The 24,320-nt window shown below is 39.9% G+C and overlaps 1 protein-coding gene across 4 annotated transcripts in view; it reads left to right on the forward strand.

Moving 5' to 3' along the window:
* Positions 1–24,320, forward strand: part of osbpl1a (oxysterol binding protein-like 1A) — a 38,931-nt gene that overhangs the window by 1,888 nt on the left and 12,723 nt on the right. For 3 of the 4 annotated variants that reach the window (XM_017701282.2, XM_017701286.2, XM_017701283.2), the window contains 17 exons: positions 5,077–5,202; positions 5,375–5,460; positions 5,539–5,613; positions 7,043–7,154; positions 7,829–7,914; positions 10,739–10,883; positions 12,993–13,060; positions 14,192–14,236; positions 14,750–14,823; positions 14,986–15,049; positions 15,150–15,245; positions 15,388–15,510; positions 15,843–15,924; positions 16,582–16,688; positions 17,573–17,738; positions 20,866–21,055; positions 24,219–24,294. In XM_017701282.2, the coding sequence (XP_017556771.1) occupies positions 5,079–5,202; positions 5,375–5,460; positions 5,539–5,613; positions 7,043–7,154; positions 7,829–7,914; positions 10,739–10,883; positions 12,993–13,060; positions 14,192–14,236; positions 14,750–14,823; positions 14,986–15,049; positions 15,150–15,245; positions 15,388–15,510; positions 15,843–15,924; positions 16,582–16,688; positions 17,573–17,738; positions 20,866–21,055; positions 24,219–24,294 (1,719 nt within the window). In that variant the 5' untranslated portion in view covers positions 5,077–5,078. The remainder of the gene's footprint in view (positions 1–5,076; positions 5,203–5,374; positions 5,461–5,538; positions 5,614–7,042; positions 7,155–7,828; positions 7,915–10,738; positions 10,884–12,992; positions 13,061–14,191; positions 14,237–14,749; positions 14,824–14,985; positions 15,050–15,149; positions 15,246–15,387; positions 15,511–15,842; positions 15,925–16,581; positions 16,689–17,572; positions 17,739–20,865; positions 21,056–24,218; positions 24,295–24,320) is intronic. The other variant, XM_017701285.2, reaches the window with a different exon arrangement.

The following is a 24,320-nucleotide window of genomic DNA, read 5'->3' on the forward strand; positions in this document are numbered from 1 at the left end:
TGTGGACCTGGACCTATAACCGATAAACTATGGAGAATAATTTAATTTTGTTGGGGTATTTTAATCGACGTAACTTCTTTAGCCTTTACGGTGCCACTTTAGCTGCCCCGGAGACTCACAGACCAATCGCGTGCATTACACATATCACACGTGACGCTACTCAGCCAATCAGATCAGATCCGAGGCGAGAAACAGCAGTCGGAGAAGAAAGTCAATCAGAGGGAAGTTATTTCACTTGTTGAAATATCACTGAGTTGTACTTGATTTGACATTCACTTGTTGACTGTATATGATGTTGACATATCTACTAGGCTACTTCAGTAAAGAGTATATGGATCATGAGTATATGAATCATGATGCAGGTTAGACATTGTGATCTGCTGGATCTCTGCTTGAGGACATTTTCTCTAACTGGACCTTATTGAATTTTAATTAAAGACCCCTGCTCTAGAATATGGTATTTATAAAGCATGCCTTTCATTTCTCTCCAGATCCATCTGTGGTGTAGGCCTGGTTTTGTTTGGGCCGTCTGCTCTTAATAGATGCCTTCAAGTGCTCACTTGGAATGCAGCCCATAAACATTCCGGCTTCTCATACAAAGGGAGCTTTATGGGATTAGTTTGCTAGTTACATGGTTTTTAGTCAGCTTGGAACAGAGACACCCAGGTGTTATAGATCTGGTGGTGATATAGTTTAATTACCCTCATGGCCTGATGGCTGTGGGTAATGCTGTGGGTGATGCTGGCATCTTTGATCTCTTTGCAGACTAACCAGAGCCTAAATATTTTGGATTTGATATATTATTACATAATCACATGATCGCAGTCATTTTAACTGATTGTAACCTGTCGCCCATTTCAATACCGTTTGTAACAAACCCTCATCCACCTGGCCTCTTCATTTCCCTTTGAGGGAATCCCTGGTGCCGTCTTAAGGGACGTTCCATTGCTATAGTAGCTCAAGTGAAGTGCGTTGAAAGAGCTCTCTGAGGGGTGATTGAGCGAGGGAACACAAGTGTCGGCTTCAGCAGCAGAACATGCCCAGAAATCATTGCGATCCGACACATTTCCCTCAGACAGACAGAGCTTGGCCAAAAGTATGTGGACACCTGACCCTCACGCCTATAGGAGCTTGCTGGACATCCCAGTCCAAAACCAAGGGCATCAATATGGAGTTGGGCCCCCATTTTGCTGCTGTAACAACTTCCACTCTTCTGGGAAGGATTTCGAAGACTTCTGAGTGTGTCTGTGGGGATTGGTGTCCATTCAGTCAAAAGAGCATTTCTGAGGTCAAACACTGGTGTTGTACCAGAGGGCCTGTCTTACAATCACCGTTCCGATTCATCCCAAAGATTTTTGGTGTGGTTAAGGTCAGGACTCTGTGCAGGACACTGCAGTTCCTCCACACCAGACTTATCAGACCATGTGTTTATGGAGCGCTCTTTGTGCACAGGGGCTCAGTCCAGTCATGTCGGAACAGGATAGGGTCTTCAACAAACTGCTGCCACAAAGTTATAAGTGAAACATTTAATTGTCTAAAATGTCTTAGCATTAACATTAGCCTACACTCAAAAAATATCTAAGCCCAAAAACTTCTGTATTAATTACATTACATAAATGTATGTATTAATTAATTACATAAAAATTTCCATTCAATTTAAACGCATAAATCCAGCGTAAAAAATTGTATTATGATTAGTTTCTCCATCATAACCCTGAATGAATTAAATAAGGTTTAAATTAGAAGTGATTGTGGGATTTATGCAATTCTTTTACAATTCCAACTGAACTACTAATTACAGCAGATGTTTATGAGCACAACCATAAATGTCTATTGAGGTGTGGCTCTCACGCTGACCATCACACCAGTTAGCCAGCGAACTAATCGGTCACTTCATACCACACTGACATGTCGAGGTCAACTACAGTTACAAACACCGTGAACTGCTGATTTGAACATTAATGGAATATATCGTTTTATATCGCTGCTGTCGGAAGAAAACCTTGTATCTCCAAAATAGTAACTTTACAGGAGAAGGAAAAAACCTGCTTCACTTTCAATGGAAGTCAATGGAACCAGAATTTTTCCCATGTCATTTTGGGTCATTTCTTTTAGGCCTCTCATCACAAAATTTACAAACAATGTAAAGAGTAACAGAGACTTTCAAATTATGTCAAAAACTGAAAAATGCCAAAAATGGAGATACAAGGTTTTCTTCCGACAGCGACGATGTTCTGCTTTATAATAAATCACTGCCACTATTTATTTAATCTACCTTTTGTAAAAATGACAGCAGACCTAGCGTGGATGCTAGCTAGTTCTCTGGTGTTTGTCTAGAGCTTCTCTCAAAATAAGCGAAATGAAACATTCGTATTTGGTCAAAACACAAATTAAATGAATGTGCATCACTGTTTCATTGCAGGTGTGCTGAATAACAAAGGATGGCAGGAGATTGTAAAAATAAAAAGCGCCGTTTCATGTCCACCATGTCATGTTTCCTGGCCGATGAGGCTCCTAATATGATTTAGTGGGAAGATCTAAAAGGTCAGCTAAATCAGTTTGGGCTTTATCCAAATTGAGTTGCTTCTAATGAATATAAGTAAGTAAACTGTAGTTTTATGTAAAATATTATGTAAAAAAATCAGTAAAGGGCCACCTGTGTAACAGCTATGACACACATCCGAGTGGTTAGTCGAAGTCAAAAGTATTGAGAGGGCCTAGTTTCAGCAGCTAAGAGGCAATCAGGCAGTTTGTCTCCTTTATTCGTGTACTTCAGTAGATGTATACACTTAACAAAAGTCACTTAAACAAATTAATGACAATTATTTATGTGGCAATTAATCGTCAGCCAAAATTTCATGAGCGTGAAAGGCCTAGTAAAGAGGTCAGGGTTAGGCGGGATTACCCATCGCCTCTGCCGGCCCACATTTGATTAGTCACAGTTTCACTTTAGTCTCGTGGAGAGCCGGTCTGTTAGGCAGTGCTCATTGTTGAGGAAGATGAAAAGTAGTAGATCCTGCCTTGTCACATCTCTGTTTACACATTCACTGGGAGAAAATGTCTGGCTTTCATTTTAAAAGCCTTTTCCTTAAATGAGAGGTCGGCTCCACTGCTCAGGCCATTGCTCTGAGATGTTATTGTTTCTTGGAAAGTGAGACTGGACATTGCAGGACACTGTATGGCATGAATTCCATAATGTGGAAAGGCTTGGCGCTCATTCCAGGCTTTTTTGGGTTCAGATCTATACATTAATAGTATGTTATTTGCCTCCTTCACTGGTAGAAAGATGGAGCAGCATTACAGTGGTGTAATAAAGTAAAAGTATTAAATAGGACTGAAAAAATTGTTTAAGGTGGTGTAGCTTTTTTGGGCAAAATGCATTCGAACATTAAAGCAGCATCATGTGCGCTGCTGCCTTGTGCCTGAGAAAGATCACAGCAGCATTTTTATTTCCTTGTCAGAGCAAGGAAGTCACAAGACAGTGGTTTCTGTGCCTCCCTCCTGATTGCTTTGCAGAAATGAGAGCGGTGCTCATGGTGCTGCTTATTAAGAGAGTCAGCTGTAGGGATTGAGCAGGAAAAAAGGCAGAAACAAATAGATGTCGCTGCTGCAATATCCTGTCATTTTCTGTCGCATGGAGGATCTTGTGCTGCTGACTAACGTAACACATCTTAACAATGCATTTCTTCCCCATCCCCAACCTCTATGTGCTGATTGTGATGGATCATGTGGTTCTAGAGTCATTGTCTGAAATGGCCTTTGGACAATACAGCAAAAAGAAATCCTAATCCTTCAAGACATTTTCACATTAAAAATGGTTCTATACAGATGTGTGAACACCCAGAGAACCCTTTGCATTAGGGTTCTTTGCATCATGAACAGGTTCTATCTAGTTTTATATTGAAAACGGCTCTACATAGCACCAAAAAAGGTTCTTCCATTGATACAGGCTTGACACCATAACAATGGAAGAACCTTTTTGGGTGCTATATTACGGAACCGTACGGAGCCCCACTGATGACATCCTGTATAAATAAAAATAATGCGTGGTCACACCTTATTATCGCATGGAATGAGATGATTAAGTCGTGGCCATGACTTGGTTAGGCGTGGGAAAGAGATCATGGCTTACTAAGATGACTTAATTATCTCGTTCCACGCCTTACTAAGTCGTGGCCACGCATTAGGATCTCATTCCCACGCCTTATTAAGTCGTGGCCACGCATTATTTTTATTTATACAGGATGTCATCAGCCAGGCTCCACAGGGCGAACTCAGTAAGATGTGGGAACGAGATATTTAAGTCTTGACCACAACTTAGTAAGGCATGGGAACAAGCTCCTAATGCGTGGCCACGACTTAGTAATGTGTGGGAATGAGATAATAAAGGTGTGACCATTGCTTAGTAAGACGAGAGAACGAGATCATGCCTTATTAAGTTTTGATTATACATGATGTCCACACATTAGGACCTTGTTCCCATGACTTACCAAGTTGTGGCCATGACTTAAATATCTCGTTTGAACGCCTTGGCCTCATGTTACTTCTCTGTACTGCACAGAATCCTTTTCATAAAGGTTCTAGAAAGAGCTCTATAAAACACATTCTCCAGCAATCTGAAGAACCCTTTCACGATGCAAAGAACCCTTTAATCATGCAGAGGGTTCTTTGAGTGTTTATGGTTCTATACAGTTAATATGCATTACATTATGAGCACCTCCTTGTTTCTGCGCTCATTGTCCATTTTATCAGCTCCAATTACATCTGCTTACTCGAGTCAAGTCAAGGGACACAGTGAGAATCGCAGTCTTGTCCATAAATAACACGTACTTTACGTTACATAATAACTTGACTTTATTGAGGATCTTTGGTGTTTTTTGAAATTGTTTCTTTCAAAGCATTGGTTCTGGAGGTCATTGGATTTTAGTGATGGCATTCTTTACATTCTGTACACGAAACATTTCCAATACCAGCCCGCAATTTCAGTATCAGCGCATCCCTAACAATCACGATAATATATCTTCATATTGGCCACACCCACTAAACTGTACTGTATCTCCTTTTTTGCTCTTAAAGTAATGGAGGAGCTGGACCCTGAGGAGCAGTTCCTCCGGGATGCCAGAAATGGGAACCTGCATGGGATCCAGAGGCTCCTGATGTCCAAAATAAAGGAAGAAGCTAAATTTGACATCAACTGTAAAGGTATGATGGCTTCTGTTTTTAAGAGTTTTACATGTATGATGTGATTCCACTCTTTTCAGCAAACATTTCATTTTTCTATATCTGATCTGAGATCATATCGGTCTCAAAAATGGTTAAGAAGTGCTCATAGGTGAGCCACGTTTACATGAATAAGGGCTTATTGTTGTTGCAGGAAAGAGCAAATCCAATTTTGGGTGGACTCCTCTTCATCTGGCCTGTTACTTTGGGCACAGGGATGTGGTAGAGGAGCTGTTGAAGGTAAAATCTTTGGAAATGTATCAGAATGAACTTTTGAGTGATGCAGTTCTAAAACTACTGTTCCCTTTCTTTGTTCAGGCCGGAGCAGATGCAAATCTGACGAACAATGTAGGAGACACGCCGCTACATAAAGCAGCCTTTACAGGAAGGAAGGTACATGGTCACAGGCTTTGTTTCCAGTCTTGATGAGCGCTGTAGAGTACTTATAGAGCTTAAGCCCGGTTCCGACTCCTTTTGGGATGTTTTAAAAGGCAGCTTGATCAGCTCTGCAGTTTTTGAGAGGATTTGGAGTTTTAAACCGATGAATATGTTTAGTTTTATAACTAAATCAACACACAACAAGCATAAAATCCCTTTGAAATAAATAGTAAAATTGTGAACCGAGGAGAGAGAAGCTCCTCCGGTAATTTGAGGTTCACTCATATCTGTAAGACTGCAGCACTGAATGTTATAGTAATGTAATAAAGTGTCCTCCAAGATATGTTATTATCAGCACAGCATCAAAGGGAAACCTTTAGAAAGTCATGTGTGTTCACACTCCAGGGTTAACTCCAGACCCCCTGACTTTGTCATAACCAGTGTCCACTCCAAATGGCCTGCGTTCCTATGTGTTCTCAGTTCTTTAAGTTGACCAACAAGGCAAGTGAGGATTTCACTAGTCTTGTCCATAATTAACCCTTGGTTCATGGTTCATGGCAGGGAAACTGACCAGCTCTGATTTCTTTATACTGGTAGTGATAGGAACCAGATGTGGAGTCTATGCAAACGGTTGGCGCCCCTGCTCCAACGACGTGCTTTTTGGATTCCTGAAGCGAAATTAAATGTTAAATAAGTTAAAATATACTCTACAGAGACACAATTCTGCACATTTATTGCAAAATTACTATTTAATTTTTAACTTTTATATATTAAAGTGAAAAAAGTCAAAGTGTGTAAATGTGTTTTCCAGTATGTGAACTAAAATGGGCAGAAAACGTCATTTGACCGAGGGTCTTAAACTTTTGCATATGACTGGAATGTTGGTGGTAAAATAGTGGTAAATCTGAAAAATAGCTGTTTTCTTTGTGGACTGTTTTACCTTACAGTGGTCTGCATGTGCTGTACCTCTCCACCCTGTGTGGGTTTTAAAACAATGTTTCAGACCAAAACAGTGTCGCAAACCTATTGTAAAACACTGTTTCAGCATCATTGATCGTATTTGGTTCATATCACCACCACTGTGAACAATTCTGAGTCAGTACGTTTCTCTAGAACAGAGCATTTCACATCCAACCACTCCGAATGACTTTGTTGACATGGATTATGCTGAAATTTTTAACTTGATTGAACATTTTTATGCAGTTTTGATTGGTTGCAAGTACTCTGTGTGGCTTTTTATAGCAGTACTTGGCTGCAAGCATCAGTAAAGCAGCTGTAGCATGAAAAACCCTGTGCTGAGGCTCAGTGCTTATTCGACTGACCGTTAAACTGGCTGACATTTATGAAACACATAGGAGCTCAAATCTGTCCTTAGAAGCTGTCCTCGTTCTCGTAATCTCCATTGCATCATGTTATTGACATCTGTTTTAATCACTTTGTGTAGGAAGTAGTCATGTTGCTTCTTCAGTACGATGCATGTCCTTCAGTCATCAATGGGACAGCACAGATTCCAAAAGACGTTACCCGCAATGAGGAGGTCAGAAGCATGTTGGAGGGTGAGCATGAAGACTTCTCACATTTAGAGTGCATTAAAGGAATGATGTGGCGAAAGATAAGATTTGCAGTTTTCCACTTATCCCGGATGAAGTCCATCAGCCAAGGTGTGTTTGGTGTCCCAGTTGTGCTTCTTTAGTTTAGCACTGGAGCTTTGGGCCTAACGTTGCTGACTAGAATTAGAAGTTAGAAGTGGAAGAAGCCCTAGAACACTAGAAGTCAGTAGTCACCCAAATCGTTTCTGTGAATGCATCCCTAAAACGTCTCTGGACCCGCTCACACTGGATCTATGAGAGAAGTTTAGGTGATGTAGTTATAGAAAAGATTTGTGTGTCTGTTGACTCATGGTGTATGTTAGCTACATTAGCCTCTTAGCTCTGGCACTAACCTAAAGAAGCAGAATTTGGACAGCACACATGTCCTGGCTGACCAGCAACATCTGGGGTAAGTGTAGTAATGTGGAAATGAGATTTTTTGCCAAATCATTCCTTTAAGGTTGAATTACATACAGCCTAACATTACAGTGATGTTTACTAGTGTGTTGTTTTATGATTTGTCTTGTGAGGTATGAACCGGGTACCACAGCTGTGAATGTTCACATGATCTTGATGCATGATGCTTGTGTTTTTGCACAAGTCTTCAGTGATGTAAGCTGTGGTTGTTTTTCTCTTGCCAGCTGCTGAGAGGACTGAGGAGAGGAAGTTGGAGGAGCAGCTTTTGGAAGCAGCGCGAGAGGGAGCCACAACCACCCTCCTGAAACTGGTACAGCACCTCAAGACTGGCCTTCTTTTAGGGCTTGTGCCTATGGCTTGACCGTAAACAGCAGTGAATGTTTGTAAAGACATGCAGTCAGAATCACATATAGCCTGTGCTAAAGCAAGAAAAGGCATTATTATTGTTTCTTCCCTCAGTGTAAGCTGTTTATGGCTAATGCCTGTCTAAAGCAGGCTGTTAATCTACTTCTCCAAGCCTTGCATTCCTGCCGGGTGAGCAATGTTTATGTTGCTTTCCTGCGCATTCGGTCTTTGGGTAACAGATAGCTGCTCTCTGAGTGATCTGCCAAAAAAACTATGCCTCTGGTGTGTTATTTACAAACATTTGGGGACATCTAGCTTTTCAAAATACTTTCTTGAAATATATATAATGCATTTTGAATATATATGTTCTTTTAGTAGCAATTGTTTGGGGGAAAAACCTGTCAAATCGTTCTTTAATCACAACCTGCCCCTCATACCACAGAAAACACGTTGATGAACATGAAGCTTGAAGATAAATATACACAGCGGGTTGGCACATAGCTGCTTTACGCTAACAGAGGCTTCGGAAGTCATTTTCCGGTACCACTTTACAATAAGACTTTCCTTATTAGATGTTTCTGCATGGTTTAAAATAAGTTTATTAGTGGTTATTAATTAGGCTACAAATACCTGAAAATCACTAATAAGCAATTATAACACAAATAAAAAGGGCAACAGTGGGCTGTTATAGCTGATGATTATGAATATGTGATGAAACTGATTGGTTTAAAACTGACTGATGTAGAAGACAAGGCAAGATAAATCACCAACATACAGATGAATGTGAGCGCAATGCTTGGCGAGCAGCGGGGGTCTCTCTGAAAGCAGGATTATGGCTTAGTCAGATAACTTTATCCACAGTTCGATCTAATCCTGGATTTTCTGTCGCACGATGGAGAATCTCTTTTATCCAGGATGCCCTGCCATGACCACTTATGCTGCACACCAGATCAGCTCCAGAGTTATGTTAAACAGATCTTGGCCAATCGGGACGAGCTTCTGACCAATCAGGGACTGACGGAGGTGGACCCCTCCAGTGACTTTTTTTTTTTTGTCCTGTGTGACTTTTGTGAAGAATATAATGAAGGAAGCAGATCATACTAGATAGGTATTAAGATTATAAAGCAATTATAACTCCATTAGGCAACAACACTAACAGTGTTTCTTTTACTGTTATAATTGCTGTACTTTCTACATATTTACGTAATTTGCCTTCTTTGAAAAAATAACTTCACTCACTCGACTCCTCATGTCTCACATGAACGAACGGGCCTCATAACAAACGTTCTTGCATGCACAAGCTCGAGGATTAATCATAGCCTGAGTATCTTATTTTGGCTTAACAGATAGTTTTTGTAAAACAAGTTAACAGCTGTTTCATTTTTTAGGTTTTATGAAGCTGAGACTTAGAACTCTGTCTCTGTCATACATGCTTTGTGAGACAGTCCCCTGGTCAGTGTTGCCCTTTTTACTTTTACTTTTAGTTTCTGGTCTAAGCCCTACAGTAAGACTACACTTAAATCCTTAAGACTACACTTAAATCCTTAAATCTTACTGGAATGTGTCACCGATTTTCCTCATGTACTTGACAGTTACAGCGAGAAAATCCACATTTCAGAAGAAGGAAAGGTGTACATGTCCCAGTGGACATATACATTATTAGCTAAATAGTGCTCTTTTAATATTACAATCACAAACAAACAATTACAAAAATGCAATATTTTGTACTTTTTTTGTGTTTTTGATCACCTCTATGCTTCGTGCGTAGACTTATGTCACAGTGCTGTGCAAATGTCTTCAAAAAAAGTAGCTGATATCTTATGAAAATGAAGTTTGGCTCACTTTCACTTTGAAACACCACATACACACTAGTGAATACACACACACTAGGGGGCAGTGAGCACACTTGCCCGGAGTGGTGGGCAGCCCTATCCACGGTGCCCGGGGAGCAATTGGGGGTTAGGTGTCTTGCTCAAACACACCTCAGTCATGGACTGTCAGCACTGGGGATTGAACCGGCAACCTTCCGGTCACAGGGCCAGTCCCCTAACCACGACTACTGCAAAAGGGAAGTTCCACCTCTGCATTTAACCCATCCGTGAAGTGAAACACCACATACATACTAGTGAAAACACACACTAGGGGGCAGTGAGCAGTGGGCAGCATAATTCATGGCGCCTGGGGAGCAATTGGGGGTTGGGTGTTTTGCTCAATCGTTTTGTGAACACGTGAATGCAGTACGTGTGCCAGCTTACCGCAGAGTTAAGCTCAAGGACACCTCACTCATGGACAGTCGGCACTGGGGATTGAACCGGCAACCTTCCGGTCACAGGGCCAGTTCCCCAACCTCCAGCCCATGACTGCCTGTTAAAGTGACCCTTAGTCCCACAACAGGGAAATTTCACCTCTGCGTTTGACACATCCGTGCAGTGAAAAACCACATACACTCTAGTGAATGCACACTCGCCCAGAGGGGTGGGCAGCCCTATTCACAGCATTATTCAGAGTACTGAGAGATGACATCTGGAAACGGTTAACCAAACATAGTAAAATACATTAGATTACTCATTATAGTATTAAAGTTGTCTTTATTGTAACGTTAGTGTTTTTCTGAACAGGTGAATACTGTCTGATCCTATAAACAGCTGTTTAAATTTCCAGGCACCTAAAACACCACCGCAGTACTTCATATTATATCAGTTTTCTCATTCAGATCTTGTTGTTAGTTGTTAATGATGCCCATTTAAGCTTGTCTGATATCTTGCATGATGTTATTCTGTCTTTTGTAGCTGAACAGAGAAAACCCTCCAAACATTAACTGCACGGATCTTCTAGGGAACACGCCTCTACACTGCGCTGCGTACAGGGGTCAGAAACTGTGTGCAGTTAAACTGCTCCAGAGAGGAGCCAGCTCCAACATCAAGAACAAGAATGGTAATGCAAAAACACAAGGAGCGCCTCCTCTGTGAAAATGAAATATATTCATATGTGCCAGTATATTCTATTTAAGCCCTTCAAATCTCAGGCTTATTACTTACTACATTTACATTTACATTGACAGCATTTAGTAGACGCTCTCATCCAGAGCGACTTTCAAAAAGTGCTTTGTCTATCTAGAGAAAGTATCTATGCTAGGTACCAATAGGTTAGAGAGAAAGCCAGTCCTGAGCTCAGATACTGCTAGAAACAAAAGTCACTGTTTATACCCAGAGAAAAACAAACCACATTGAACACAGAACAGTACAATACACTACACTACACTACACTACACTACAATACACTACACTATAATACAATACACTACACTACACTATAATACACTACACTACACTACACTACAATACACTACAATACAATACACTACAATACACTACACTACAATACAATACAATACACTACACTACAATACAATACATTACACTACACTACAATACACTACAATACAATACACTACACTATAATACAATACACTACAATACACTACAATACAATACACTACACTACACTACACTACACTACAATACACTACACTATAATACAATACACTACACTACACTATAATACAATACACTACACTACACTACAATACACTACAATACAATACACTACACTACAATACAATACACTACACTACACTACAATACAATACACTACACTACAATACAATACATTACACTACACTACAATACACTACACTACACTACAATACACTACAATACACTACACTATAATACAATACACTACAATACAATACACTACACTACACTACAATACAATACACTATACTACAATACACTACACTACACTACAATACACTACAATACACTACACTACAATACACTACACTACACTACACTACACTACACTACAATACACTACACTACAATACACTACAATACACTACACTACACTACACTACACTACAATACACTACAATACACTACACTACAATACACTACAATACACTACACTACACTACAATACACTACACTACAATACACTACAATACATAAATGCAATACAATAAATGAAAATCAATACTTAGTTCAATGCTCATTTAAGTGCTGTGTAAAGAGATGTGTCTTCAGTCTGTGCTTGAAGACCACAAGACACTCTGCTGTTCAGACAGCCAGTGGGAGTTCATTCCACCACCTGGGTTCCAGTACAGAGAACATTCTCGACACTTGTCTTCCACGCACCTTGAAGGATCAAGCCGAGCTGTACTCGAAGCCTGAAGGACTCATGGCACAGTTCGAGATTTCACCATTGCCATCAAGTAGGGAGGGTCTGGTCCATTTCTGGCAAGCATTAGGGTTTTAAATCTGATGCGTGCAGCTACAGGAAGCCAGTGAAGGGAGTGGAGTCACGTGACTGAACTGAGGAAGATTGAAGACGAGCCGTGCTGCCGTATTCTGGATGAGTTGCAGAGGCTTGATGGCCTGCATGGGAAGACCAGCCAAGAGCGAGTTGCAGTAGTCAAGCCTTGAGATGACAAAAGACAGCACTAGCACCTGGTCGGCCTCTCGAGTGAGAGAGGGTCAGATCCTCCGGACGCTGTACAGGAGAAACCTGCATGACTGAATTTTCTGCATGCGAAGTTTTATTATTCAGTATCTACAGGACTTCACTTCACTGAGCTATTCTTTTGTTATAGAAGTGTGTAATAAAGCTTTGGGCTCACCGATGGGCCCTGGCCAGTTAAGGTGTTAAATATACATTTTTTTGTCATGGGTTGTTATAGTAAATGAAAATCAGAGCCACTGATCTAACTGCATTTGTTGTTTAATAATGTTGTTACATTTGGGGCCATAAAGCAGTGAGAAAATGTCCATGAAATGCTGCTAGTTGACAAATCTGTATGTTGTACAGTGACTATTAAAAGTGAAAATGTAAAAAGTGAAAAAAGAAGAAAGGAGATCATCAGATTGCAACACAGTTATAGTGCAACATTTTATTTGCTCACTCTTTTCATCTTTAAAGCCGTATTGGAGGAGATATTGCACCTTGCCCATTGGATCGGTTTTCTGTGTGGCTTATTTTCAGGTCAGACTGTGCTTGACCTGGCGAAGGACGCTGAGGTGAGGCAGATCCTAGAGGGCAATGTAATGAAAGTGAGTTCACTGCACGTCCTCACCACAGCATGCATGCATAAAGTGCTTTGGGCCGAAACACTCCTTATAACGTCATTGTGAATGGGAGGAGCTGAACTGCTATTGGCTGAATAGGTGGATGTATGTAAATGTGTTGGTTTGCATGACATCATAGAAACAGTGAATTCAAAACAGGCTGCTTTTGCAACTTCGTTTTCATGTATAGACGGTATGGACTGGGGTAGAAAGGGTATGTAGAAAGGGATTTTTAAGACTTTAACAGTGTTTACATACATCAAACTCAAGAATGTGAGAATGTAAAAATGTATAATGTATACAAACAGTTATTTAGTTTGTTTTAGTATTAGCCTAAATATATATTACATTTCAGTAATTTGATTGTGATTTTTAAGAGACAGTTCAGTGTACCATGAAAATTCACCATGATTAATTTATTAATATTTTGGTATGATGCAAAATTATTTTAGGACTGCACTGGAGGAACCATTTACACAGTAAAATATAGACAATAAAAACAATACACCATGCTTTTCTTACATTTGAAAATAGGCTTTTTAGTTTAGTTTTAGTCAATATGTTCAGGTTTTTTTTGTTGAATGTTATTATAATTGATTATAATGATTCATACAAAGTTCAAGTTGAATTGTCACCAATAGAATGGTAGATCATGATGAATTAATGCATTTTTACACCTCTATGTTTTAGTAGTTGAAGCGACACACTGCCTCTTTACATGTAACTTTAAACAAAGTAATATATTGCTGCTGTCGGGACAAAACCTTGTATCTCCATTACCTTCATTTTTCAGTTTTGGACATAATTTTTAAAAACCTGTTGTGCTTTACATTGTTTGTAAACTTCATGATGAACGGGCCAAAAGAAGTGACCCAAAATTACCTGGAAAAAAAGTCTGGTTCCATTGACTTACATTAAGATAAAGTAGGTTTTTTCCTTCTCCTGTAAAGTTACCAATTTGGAGATGTGCAGTTTTGTTCCAACAACAGCGACGTACACATTATATTCACATTGTCGTGTGCATTTAACACGTTTTACAAGATTTGCTGTAGGTGCCTGATGTTTGTCGTCCTGTCTAAAAAAAAAACACTACACTGTTTTTCTTTTCATTTTCAGGGTTTGAGACGCTATGTTCAGACGTTTGAGGGTCCTCTATGGAAGGTATGTTGGAGATCATGGGTCGAAATCTCTGACATCTTAATATTTGATTATTAGAGAATTATGTTTCATTAGAAAACGGTTCAGTATGGGCTCCCCAGTGGCGCAACCGTCTAAGCACTGGCCCTATCATCAGGAGATCATGAGTTCGATCCCTGGAGATGCTACAGCTGATGTAGCAGGTCTGTTGGTTGGCGTTTTCTTCCGAGCGCGTTCGTATGTTCCGTGACGTTACGTGAGCAGCAGTTTGAAAAGAAGCGGTGGCTGGTTTCACAGGTGTCGGAGGGAGCCTGTGCTAGCCTCACCCTCCTAGTGTTGGTAGTATCGTGTGATTGGGGGCGTCCTAAGTAGCGGGTGGATTTGGAGATGACTAAATTGGGGAGAAAACCGGGTAAAGAAAAAAAAAGAAAATGGTTCAGTGAAATCCCGCATTTCATTTTGTTTCGGCCAGTTAGTGCATACTTTATTAAATATTTTAAGCAATGTCTCCAATTCTGTCCATTGTACCTGTTTCAGAGCACCAGGTTCTTTGGGTGGCATTTCTACTGGGTGGTTCTTCAAGATGGAGTCCTATCATGGTACTCTAAACAGTAGGTTTTCTAGAAGCCCCACATTTCAAATTCAAACATGCCCCACAGTTTGCAGGCACAAATGCAGTCGTCATTATGGTTACAGTAGGACGTTTATGTGATGACGGATCTATTCATTCTACTGTTTCTTAATGCTGATTTGTTAATGTTCTCCTTTCTCAGGTCTTATGCAGCGTCCAACACTCAGAGGCAAGGCTGCAAACCTCTAACCCAAGCCCAGTGTAGCGTAAGATTGATAATTAATAAAGAAAATCTAATTATTATGCACATATCCTGTATTATTGAAACATTCAATGTCCTAACATCCAGTTTGACCTCTTATGCAGACCAAAGAGAAATGCTATTTTACAGTAAGGTGCTTTGACGACAGTGTCCATCATTTTAAAGTTTCTCCAAAGAGTGACCCTGAAGCCGCCCGAAAAGTGAGTGCACTTTGTATTATTTTCACCGTAGAGAATAGAGGAAATGTTCAGACATCATGGTTTAAGTATTTAGAGATAAGTGCCTGCCTGTGATCGTTGATCATGTGTTCATGTTGTGCATGTCGTGTTTGTGTCTTAACAGAAATGGCTTGACGCTATAGAGGAGCACTCAGCCTTTAGCACACATTACTGCTCACAGGAGCTGGCCAGTGAGGAGGATGAGGATGAGCTGATGTCACCGGGAGAGCTGAATGACTCGCTGCAGGTGAGGAAAGAGCAATTTATCTCTCATTATCACCTATTTCGCTATCCGTGTTTACTGTTAGGCAGCTTTTTTCCATTTTAATTCCAAAGCGCTGCGCATTTATTTGTAACAATTTTGGGTGTAAGCAGTTTTTGAGAAAGAATAAATCCTCGACTATGAAAGTGTTGTTCTCTTCTGCCATCTGCAGCATGCTTACTCTGTAACTTCTCATTTTCACGACATTACTCAGATTTAGAAAGTGGTAGTGGTGACTAAGTGTTTCTCTCTCTCAATTTCTTTTTCTGTCTCTGGCTTTTCTTCTCCTTTTTTTGTCGCTGCTCTTCCTCCCACAGCGGGCTCAGACGTGCCACGGGAAGTTCGAGATTGAAGTGTTGGCTTTCCTTTCAATGGTGAAAGAGGATGGACTTGCTGAACGTGAGAACAGCAGCAGTTTTGCTTCTAAAATGTTGTTTGCATAAAAAAATAAAAATCTTGGTTTTGAGTGGCTCTGGCTAATAATAAGGGCCAGGGAAAGATTTCAAGATGTAACTTTCCTCTGTTTAGTAGAGCTCAACTAATGCGGTGGCGAGAAGACAAGGTGCTCTAGTAAAGGGGACGGGATTGGTTTATGATTTGCCACAGTGGTCCACATTAGCTTAACATGAAGACAAGAGGCACAGTCCACTAGACCAACTTGAGGCTAAGCTTTGGGGATGGAACAGTTGTTTGTATGATGAAGGGGGAAACAATGTGCTGTAATATTGTAATAATGAAACATACAACATACAACATGTGCACTGTAGAGAATAGACATTCCTAATGTTCTTACATTGTTGCACCAAAGTGTGCAAATGATAAACACTGATCGCCTCACTACCAGCACTCCTCCTGCCTCATAGCCTTAGGGATGTAGTAATTGGTCATCACTTTTCTTCATTTGAATACAAAATATTGAGAGAAGAATTGTGCCATGTCCAATAAATTGTTATTAGAATTCTAAAATTTTTAAATGGTATGGTTACTAGGTCTTATACCACCCCGTATACCCTGCTGTGTGTGTGTGTGTGTGTGTGTGTGTGTGTGCACGCGCAGGCCTTCCAGCTGCCATGTTGCAAAAGCTGACGGAAGTATCAGAGGCATCCAGGGAGACTTGTTCAGCTCTCCGTGAGTGCCTGGACCTGTTCTCTAAACGGCAGGGGGTATGGATCATGCATCACCACACAGGAGCCTACACACTTAAAAATGGTTCTTCAAGGGTTCATAGTAAGAAAATGGTTCTATAAACACTCCAAGAATCATTTGCATACTTAAAGGGTTCCTTGCATTGTGGAAGCCTTCTTCAGATTGATGGAGAATGACATTGCAACAATAGAAGAACCCTTTTAGATGCTATATAGAACCCATTTCAAAAAGGTGCTATCTAGAACCATACACAGCACATTCTCCATTAATCTGAAGCACACTTACACCATGCAAAGAACCTTTTAAGTATGCAAATGGTTCTATATAGACCCATTTTCTTTACTAAAGAACTTCTGAAGAACCAATTTTAAGAGTGTATTGTTAAACAGAACAGTGAGCAAAATGCTAATGCCCATGTTGTTTGGTAGCATAATTAGCATCTCTTAATGTTTTTTGTTATAAGAGGGCTCATCTGAAAAACCTTAGATGGGAATTTACAAAATTTACAACGTTTCTGCATCATTCAAGCACTGACTGACCATTCCAGACTCCAGACCTCAGCATCGCTGAATGTGTTTGGAATTATTTGGACCTTTTAGAAGCAGAAAATGCAACCAACTTCTAAGACTGAACTTTGGAGGGGGGGTGATAAAATATCCCTGCAGATTTCTCAGCTCAGAGTGATTGAAATGTGATATTCTGTTTAGTTGTTGAGGCTTTTGTGTACTTTTCTGTTGAATTTATATTTTCTGCTTTTTGTGTCGATGTTGAAAGCTGAATGAGTTGGACTCAATGCCCCGACTGGGGATTAAATAAGTGAAAGGTGAATTGGTGCTCGTGGCAGAAATTTTAACCCTCTACAAGGTTTACTTACAGTGTTTTTACATGTGTTATTGTGCAGGTGTGCAGTCTGAAACTGGAGCAGGAAGTGGAGAAGAATAAAATACTGTCAGAGGCTCTGCAGACTCTGGCGACAGAGCACCACGAGCTGGAGCAGTCTGTGGTTCGAGGCTCCTCCCCCCGCAGTGCTGTGGTCAGCGAGGATGACTTCTATGATGCTGTCTCTGGTTAGTGCTTGAACTCCTTCCTTTATCTGACTCAGTATTATCAATGCAGTCTGTGTGCTCACTCCACCTCTAGATTCATGCATCATAAAAAAAATTAACAATAACTTAACAGCCATCATGATGATCACTGATTGCATCTATAGTACTCAGGAAATGCTGTAGACACTGAAATATTGACATTAAAATAAATGGCATTGTACTGGCACCTGCCCTCTGGCACCTCCTTGTTATGATTATGCACAATTGTATCTGATTTTGTTGCTTTGTACACATGGGCCTTTTCATCCTGTTGTCATTGTTGGGGTCTTCTGTAAAGGGGTCAAACTCAAGTCATTTGACAGTTACACAGCAAACATATCCATAGTGAAAGCAAAAGACTGGCGAAAACGCAAACATAAATACAAGACTAAAGAAATGACGAGGTCTATATATGTACACTTTGGGAGCAGCTTCTCAGACCCAGATTAAGACCTGATTCACTGCTGCTCCTGCAGTTTAGTCCAAGGCAAGTTTTAATCCATATCTGCGAAAACGGCTTAAGTGTCAGTTTCCTGGACCCAGATTAGGCCTAGTAGAGTTATATTACATTTTAATGTCAATGGTCACCTTTGGATTTTTTTTCTGAACTGTCTGATCCTGGAAACTGGCGTTTGGGCATAATCCTGAGAGGGTGGTGTTGAGGTCGAGCCAGGACAGGGACTCTGACATTTATTTAAGATGTAATTAAACAGTAAGAGGATAGTAACTTTATTATAAGTAACAATAACCACGATGTCCATGAATTTGTTAGTAGATTTGTTCACTGTGTGCTGCAGTCTTACAAATTATGGACCTTCAAGGGTCCTTTGGTAAAGACAATGGTTCTATGGAGAACTTTGAACGCTCAAAGAGCCCTTTGCATGATTAAAGGGTTCTTCACATTGCAAAATGGTTCTTCAGGTTGATGGAGAATGGGTTCTTCTGTTGTTATAATGTCTTCTGTTGTTCTATTTTATTATTCTATTGTTTCAAGGTCAAGCTTGTAATAATAGAAGAATCCTTTTTGGTTTTTTTTTTTTCCCCAAAAGGTTCTATATTGAACCATCTATGACACATTCTCCATCAATCTGAAGAACCCTTTCACAATGCAAAGGACCCTTTAATCATGCAAAAGGTTCTTTGAGTGCTCTTGGTTCTATATAGAATGATTTTCTTTACTAAAGAACTCTTGAAGAACCATCATTTTTAAGTGTGTAGAATATTCATTGAATCAGCTGATCAGAATAGTTTGCATAAGCAGATTCAGTAATGTGAACAGCGGTTGGAGCCAGGCAGGTTTCAGCTCTGACAATTTCTTTGCCCGGTCTAAATACGTTTAAACAATGGAACACCAGAGGTTGTGTTATGGTGAATAGAATCACAGCTGTAATTTGGTTGTGGATGATGATCACAGCCATCGTTTTATTTGCAATAACTTGTGAGGATCTTGTTATTATAGTGTTCAATTGACCTCTGAAGTTGTCATTCTGTAATCAATGTCATGCCCATATTACGAAATTGGTGTTCAAGCAGGTTTGCTGTGAAGGCTGTGAAAAATGAATGCTGTTGTCGAAAACCTTGTGCGCTGTGGTAAACAAACTTGTTCCAAACCCTATACCAGGGGTCTTTAATTAAAATTCAATAAGGTCCAGTTAGAGAAAATTTCCTCAAGCAGAGGTCCAGAGCATCATAATGTCTAACTTGCATCAAGATTCAGTGCCATATACTGTTTACTAAAGTAGCCTAGTAGGAATATCTGTATCTTATACAGTCAACAACTAAATATCAAATCAAATAAAGTCCAATTCTGTCATATTTCAATAATATTTATTGTTAGTTTTCTCTAGATCACATCATATGAAATAACTTTCCTCTGACTGCTGTTTCTCGCCTCGTCCCTCCCCTGTGTGGCATCACTCACTTGAGTCTCAGAGCTCATCGTAATGCACAGATCTGATTGGCTGAGTAGCGTCACGTGTGATATTTATACCCCATGCGATTGGTCTGTGAGTTTCCTGGGCTGCTAAACCAGTACTGTAAAGGCTACAAAAGTTACGTCGATTAAAATAGGACCACCCCTTCGAAATTAGATAATTATCCATAGTTTATCGGTTATGGGTTCAGGTCTGCATAGGACAGTGACAGGGTGCGGATTGGGACCGCAGTCCACCTATTAGTGACATCTGCCCTATACGTTTGTTTTCTCCTCTAACGTCCTTGGATCTTTAGAATTATGAGCTTGTTTAGCAGTCAAAATAGAAATAACGCTACATCCACACTACAGTCCTGCTCATTGAAATGACACCACATAAAAAACCAACACCAGCTACTCAAACAGTAGCTACTACTGCTAAAGCAACCTAGCTACCAGGTTTGACCAAGCTTACTGTTTTGTTGTGTGGTATTTTGGTGAGGATGCCAGTCTTATGATGGCAGTTCAGCGCACAGTAGTGTTTGCTTGTTTGCAGCAATTTTCCTTTTTCAGCTCCTTAACAACCTCGTTAATCAGGGGATCCAGTGAGGGGTGGAAATAAGATATGTGTACAGTAAAAAAATGGCATCGTTGGAACATTTTTGTTTCACAGTAGCAGCAATTTTTGAAGATGCCGTTCCTTTTTTTCATAGAGAAAATCAGCTTAGACCTGCAGTTCATAATACAGGCTTGAAGGTGGCAACAGAATGATGGCCCAACTTCAGAGGCCTTTTAAACAGTTCGGCAAAGTAAGGTAACAAAGCCCTGAGCATGGTGTCAAAAATATGTTTTTAAATATACATTCTTTAGCCAAAAGTACTCCCAGTAGCTTAGAGTAAAGCAATCATCGTTCCTTAGAAAGCACTGGTCAGCTGACTGATACTAGTGAAAAAGACACGCTGTTATCAGGTATAACATTAAGGTCGTAATACTTTTCAGTCTGTTTGTGTGGTTGGGACTAACTTAGGCTCTACAAGCATAACATATGTACTCTCATTGCTCATGGTGATGCAGCTAAACTCTTAGTGTAATGGCTCCTTTAAAGGCCACTTGATCCCCTGCTCTGGTTTCATCAGGTAGCCTGGTACAGTAGCAGTTTGTCTCTTTATCTGTGCCTTTTCTCTGTGTCTTCCACAGACTCGGATTCGGAGCGTTCATACAGCGGCCTGGAGGTCAGCTGCTCGCTTGAGGACGGAGAGGAGAGCAGATCCGAGCTGTACTGTAGCGTCCGCAGTTCTTTTGGAGGGAGAATGTCCCAGGAGGAGCGACGAGGTGATGAAGAGGAGGAAGATGAGGGGACCAGAGTGAATGGAGTCAAGAAACACAGGTGAGTTGGTGGACACATGCACACTCACATTAATACATTAAAATCCCTCCAATTTAGTGCCATAAAGCTGTAATGTGCTATTTTATCTCAGTGTTTGTGGGAAGATATATGTGAACATGTTCCAGTTATGATTCTCAACACTTCCCCTCAATATAGAATAAGTCATGGTAGCATTTGGACTCAGAACCTTAGTTATTGCAGTTATTGGTTTAGAAATTGGTGCCTGATGCCATAAATAACAGCATTTCCACTAAGTTGTATTGTTTCTCCTGTTTTGTTTTTGGTCGTATCTTGTGGTGAATAATTTAGATGGCAGTAGGCAGAGGAGGAGCTCTCAGTGAAACAGTTAAAGATTGATGAGATGGCTGAACGTAATAGCTAGTAATTTGAACTTTTCAGATACTGTGTGTCGACTGACAGACTGTGTGTGTTTGATGAAAAAGGCTTTCTCAGGGGGGCTGATGAAATCATGTTTCTGTCTGACTGAGATAGCTGTACATGGTTATTTTTATGTAACAGGACAGCTTTGGACAGCTTAGCAGTTTGTGTCTTTAATAATGTTGTCAATTCCTTTTCAGCTGGACATACAGTGCAGGTGACCCTTGGACATAGATCAGGGCTACGCAATATAGATAAATGGCTAGTATACTGATTTGCTATATGCCTTGCGATAAATTAAACATGTATCGGTCATTATTTTGATCAATGTAAGTTACTTTTGCTGGATTACATGTGAGGTTGAACAATTTAATGAGCAATCTTGAGGTTATGGTTGAACTCCCTAACAAGCCACGGGCCCAAAGTCTTATCTGTAACCTAAGAATTGCTCCATTAGTTTGCATTGAAGTCCCTACAGTTACTCAATAATAATCCTTAGTATGAAATAAACCTGGAAGGTTACATGATTGTTCTCTGTAATTAAAGCTCCAGATCAATGGAACCAGACTTTTTCCAAGTAATTTTGGACCGTTTCTTTGGGTTCATTCTTCATGAAATTTACATACAATGTAAAGAGCAACAGGCATTTTCAAATGATGTCAAAAACTGAAAAATGACAAAAATGGAGATATAGGGTTTTCCTCCTACAGCAGCGATATGATTCATGTGTGATTGTGTGCTCATAGCACGCAATAAAAAATGTACCCCAAAAAACATTCTAAGTAAGAGGTAAGAGGGCTCATTTGCATATTGCAGCTTTTTGCATTTTCAGTATTTGCAAAGGACAGTATCACAATTAGAATTAACAGATCAGCCCTGGCGTGGATTTCACCCAATTCCCCAGTGTATGTAGGGTTAAGATTCCTTGCAATGCTACACTCTTATGCCTGAGATGCTCTATATAAGAAATGATGCAAACAAGGTTTATGGTTTAAGGATGATTAACTAGTAAATACGACTTCACTCCATTAGTGCTCATTCATAGATACACCCACCACATGGAAAAAGAAAGGTGCTGCTTTTCCTTTGCTGTGTTAAAAAAACACATAGATGCAACAAAATCTCACCAGATATATATTTTATTCACATTCACTGCAAGTTTAGTGTATTTCACTTGTGCAAAAGGTGAAAGGTTGCATTATACTTCACATCTAAGATTCTTATGTCATCTAGAACTCCAAGTGTACTAGTTGTAAATACGACTTTGCCGGCCGTTCGAACACAGTTTACGATACCCCTTGAGTGCAGCATGAGAGCAGTGGTTTTAAGAAATTCTCTGTGCTAAAAGTTCAAAATTTCTTCATAATTCAGTAAAGATGTAAACCAAGTCATTCAGAGTGTTTTTGAGCGCAGTGGTGATAGGAACCAGGGGTAGCAATGTTCACAAAGGTTATTTACCCTCCGAAATGGTACGTTTTTATATGTAATGCTGATAAGGGTAAAATAGTTATTTGAAAAAAGGTTTCACTTTCTGTGAGGTAGTCTTTAGAGGCATTAACCTCTTATTCTCCAGTTTATATTTGGGTTTGTCCATCTGAATTTACGTGACCAAATCATAAGGCAAATTAATCAGGAACTGCATGAAATAAATGTACATTTTTTTTTTATTTATTTTCTATTTTTATTTTTAAAAGCTACCCTCAAATTAACAGAAAATATGATTTATGGTCACACACATTGCTATATGCCAAAAATCTTAGACACTCTTTGTATTACTTTATAAAAATCATTTTTACAGAGCAGATAATTTTTACAGAGCAGATCACTGAATAGACGCCGTCTGTTTATAGTTTATAGCCCAGATTTGTGGAAAAACGGGTCGACTTTCAGAAGACAAAAAATTGCCAGTTCAGCTTCTTTTATTATAAAGGTTTAAAATGACATCACCATCTATTTGACTGGAAAGAAGAGTTACAGCCTCATATGATGCTCCGGCTTCTGAATGTAGCTTATGAAATATGAAAGTTATGAAGAATATGACGAAGTGCGTTTTGGAACCACTGGTGGTCTCCAGGAGTTGAACTGTTAGCTGGTACCGAGGTCTGGATGCACAATTCTGACTCAGTAAGTTTCTCTAGAACAGAGCATTTCTCATCAAACCACTCGAAAGAACTTTTTGTCAATCATGCAGAATTATTGAAAAACCATTCAAACACATGATTCAACTCATCAGCTTCAACTGGAGAATCTGCTGGAGCGTTAGGAAAATCTAATGAAGCTAAACTTTCTTTTCAAGCCACGTACCTGAAACTGATAGGGGTCAAGAACCGGTTTGAATAAGATATAAAGCATCTATTACCTGAGTGACAGTTCCTGTCTAGACAAGCTTTGTCTCTGTGTTTGGATTGGTCAGGATTGGTCATTTACCACATGGAGTCCCTTTTGACTCCAATTTGAATAGAATTAAGTTAGAAATGACTAGAAAATTCTAGGAGGGCCTAACCCTGCTGTTGAAGAACCCTGCAGCAGCAGGAGTTTTAGATTAGGGCTGGAACTAAACTGTGGAGAGTGGTAGTTCTAGGGCTACACAAGGGTTTTGCATACTTACATGCATTTTCTATTCAAATCTAATGTTTAGTAACAACTTTAATAGATACTTTGCAGTTTTTCTGCCTTACTTTGTGATCCCTGATTCTGGACTAATACAGGATTTTGGGAGAATAATATTAATCCAGTCATTTAGTCCACAAGACTTAACCAGTTGTTGTTTTTGGTCTTTCCCCAGAACAAGTTTGCCTGCCCCCATGTTCTCTAGAAACGACTTCAGCATTTGGAGCATACTGAGAAAGTCCATCGGAATGGTAAAAATAAATGAATGTCTATTTTT

Source organism: Pygocentrus nattereri, chromosome 15, assembly GCF_015220715.1.
Source record: "Pygocentrus nattereri isolate fPygNat1 chromosome 15, fPygNat1.pri, whole genome shotgun sequence".
Classification (NCBI taxonomy): Eukaryota; Metazoa; Chordata; class Actinopteri; order Characiformes; family Serrasalmidae; genus Pygocentrus; species Pygocentrus nattereri.